This window comes from Phaethon lepturus, unplaced genomic scaffold (assembly GCF_000687285.1).
Source record: "Phaethon lepturus isolate BGI_N335 unplaced genomic scaffold, ASM68728v1 scaffold11270, whole genome shotgun sequence".
Classification (NCBI taxonomy): Eukaryota; Metazoa; Chordata; class Aves; order Phaethontiformes; family Phaethontidae; genus Phaethon; species Phaethon lepturus.
The window spans coordinates 31,256-32,292 of NW_010509968.1; the positions used below are offsets into that span (position 1 = coordinate 31,256).

Genomic DNA, 1,037 nt, shown 5'->3' on the forward strand with positions numbered 1-1,037 from the left:
CCTTCAGGTACCATGATGTGGAGATTGTTCAAGCGGCTGTTTTTTGGGGGAGAGGAGAGAGCTTATTGTAAAAGTTGCATGAAGTACTTCAGAAACACTGCAAGTTTTTTTTCCTTTCTCTCCTTCCACTTGGTATTTTTCCTTGAGTTATTTACACCATGCTAGACAAAAAGTTTAACTGTGGGCAATACCTTAATACCTTTGTCAACCTTTGTGCTTTCTGTAAGGATGGTTACGTCTTTTACATAGAAATTGCTAAGTGAGGGCTTTTTCTTCAGATGGACGCCTCTGCTGTCAGATCACACAGAAGCAGATCACCGCGACAGGCTGGGTACTGCCTTTGGCCAGCTAAATCTTGCCTCCTAACCTTTCTAAAGCAAGCTCCTTGTGTCCGTGCTGCAGGTGCGGCTGTGGAGGCACGCCGGAGCTTGGAGGGGCCGGGCAGGAGCACCCTACAGCACGCTGGTGCCGTCTGACGGTAAGCGTGCCCAGCAGGTTTTCCCCCTCCTGCCAAAGCCTGCCAGCTTTTCGTTTATTTTCTGGGGGTAGGGTGAGGTGACGTTAGTTGCATGTTTTATATCTATATATATATATACATCCCAGAAGTACTATATTCATTAAAGAAAACTAGAGTGTGTTGTGTGGTTTTCTTGATTCATCCGCTGGTGCCGTCTGACGGTAAGCGTGCCCAGCAGGTTTTCCCCCTCCTGCCAAAGCCTGCCAGCTTTTCGTTTATTTTCTGGGGGTAGGGTGAGGTGACGTTAGTTGCATGTTTTATATCTATATATATATATACATCCCAGAAGTACTATATTCATTAAAGAAAACTAGAGTGTGTTGTGTGGTTTTCTTGATTCATCCCGTGTTTTAAAATTAACTTACAATATGACTTTTTGGCTTTTTTTTTTTTCCTTCCCCCCAGAAGTAACTATTAATTACAGACATGGTCTTCCTGTGATAACTCTTACGCTGCCCACAAGAAGTGAACGCTGTCGGTTCACGGTTAAGCCGACGGTGACCACCGTAGGGGCATTCCT

At 45.0% G+C, this 1,037-nt stretch overlaps 1 protein-coding gene across 1 annotated transcript in view; it reads left to right on the forward strand.

Annotated features, from left to right (window-relative positions):
- Positions 1–402: 402 nt before the first annotated feature.
- Positions 403–1,037, forward strand: part of CCDC109B (coiled-coil domain containing 109B) — a gene marked incomplete at its 5' end in the record, with an annotated part of 8,467 nt that continues 7,832 nt past the window's right edge. Inside the window, 2 exon segments of the mRNA XM_010292573.1 lie at positions 403–478; positions 923–1,037. The exon segment at positions 923–1,037 is cut by the window's right edge and continues 1 nt beyond it. Of these exon segments, the coding sequence (XP_010290875.1) occupies positions 403–478; positions 923–1,037 (191 nt within the window).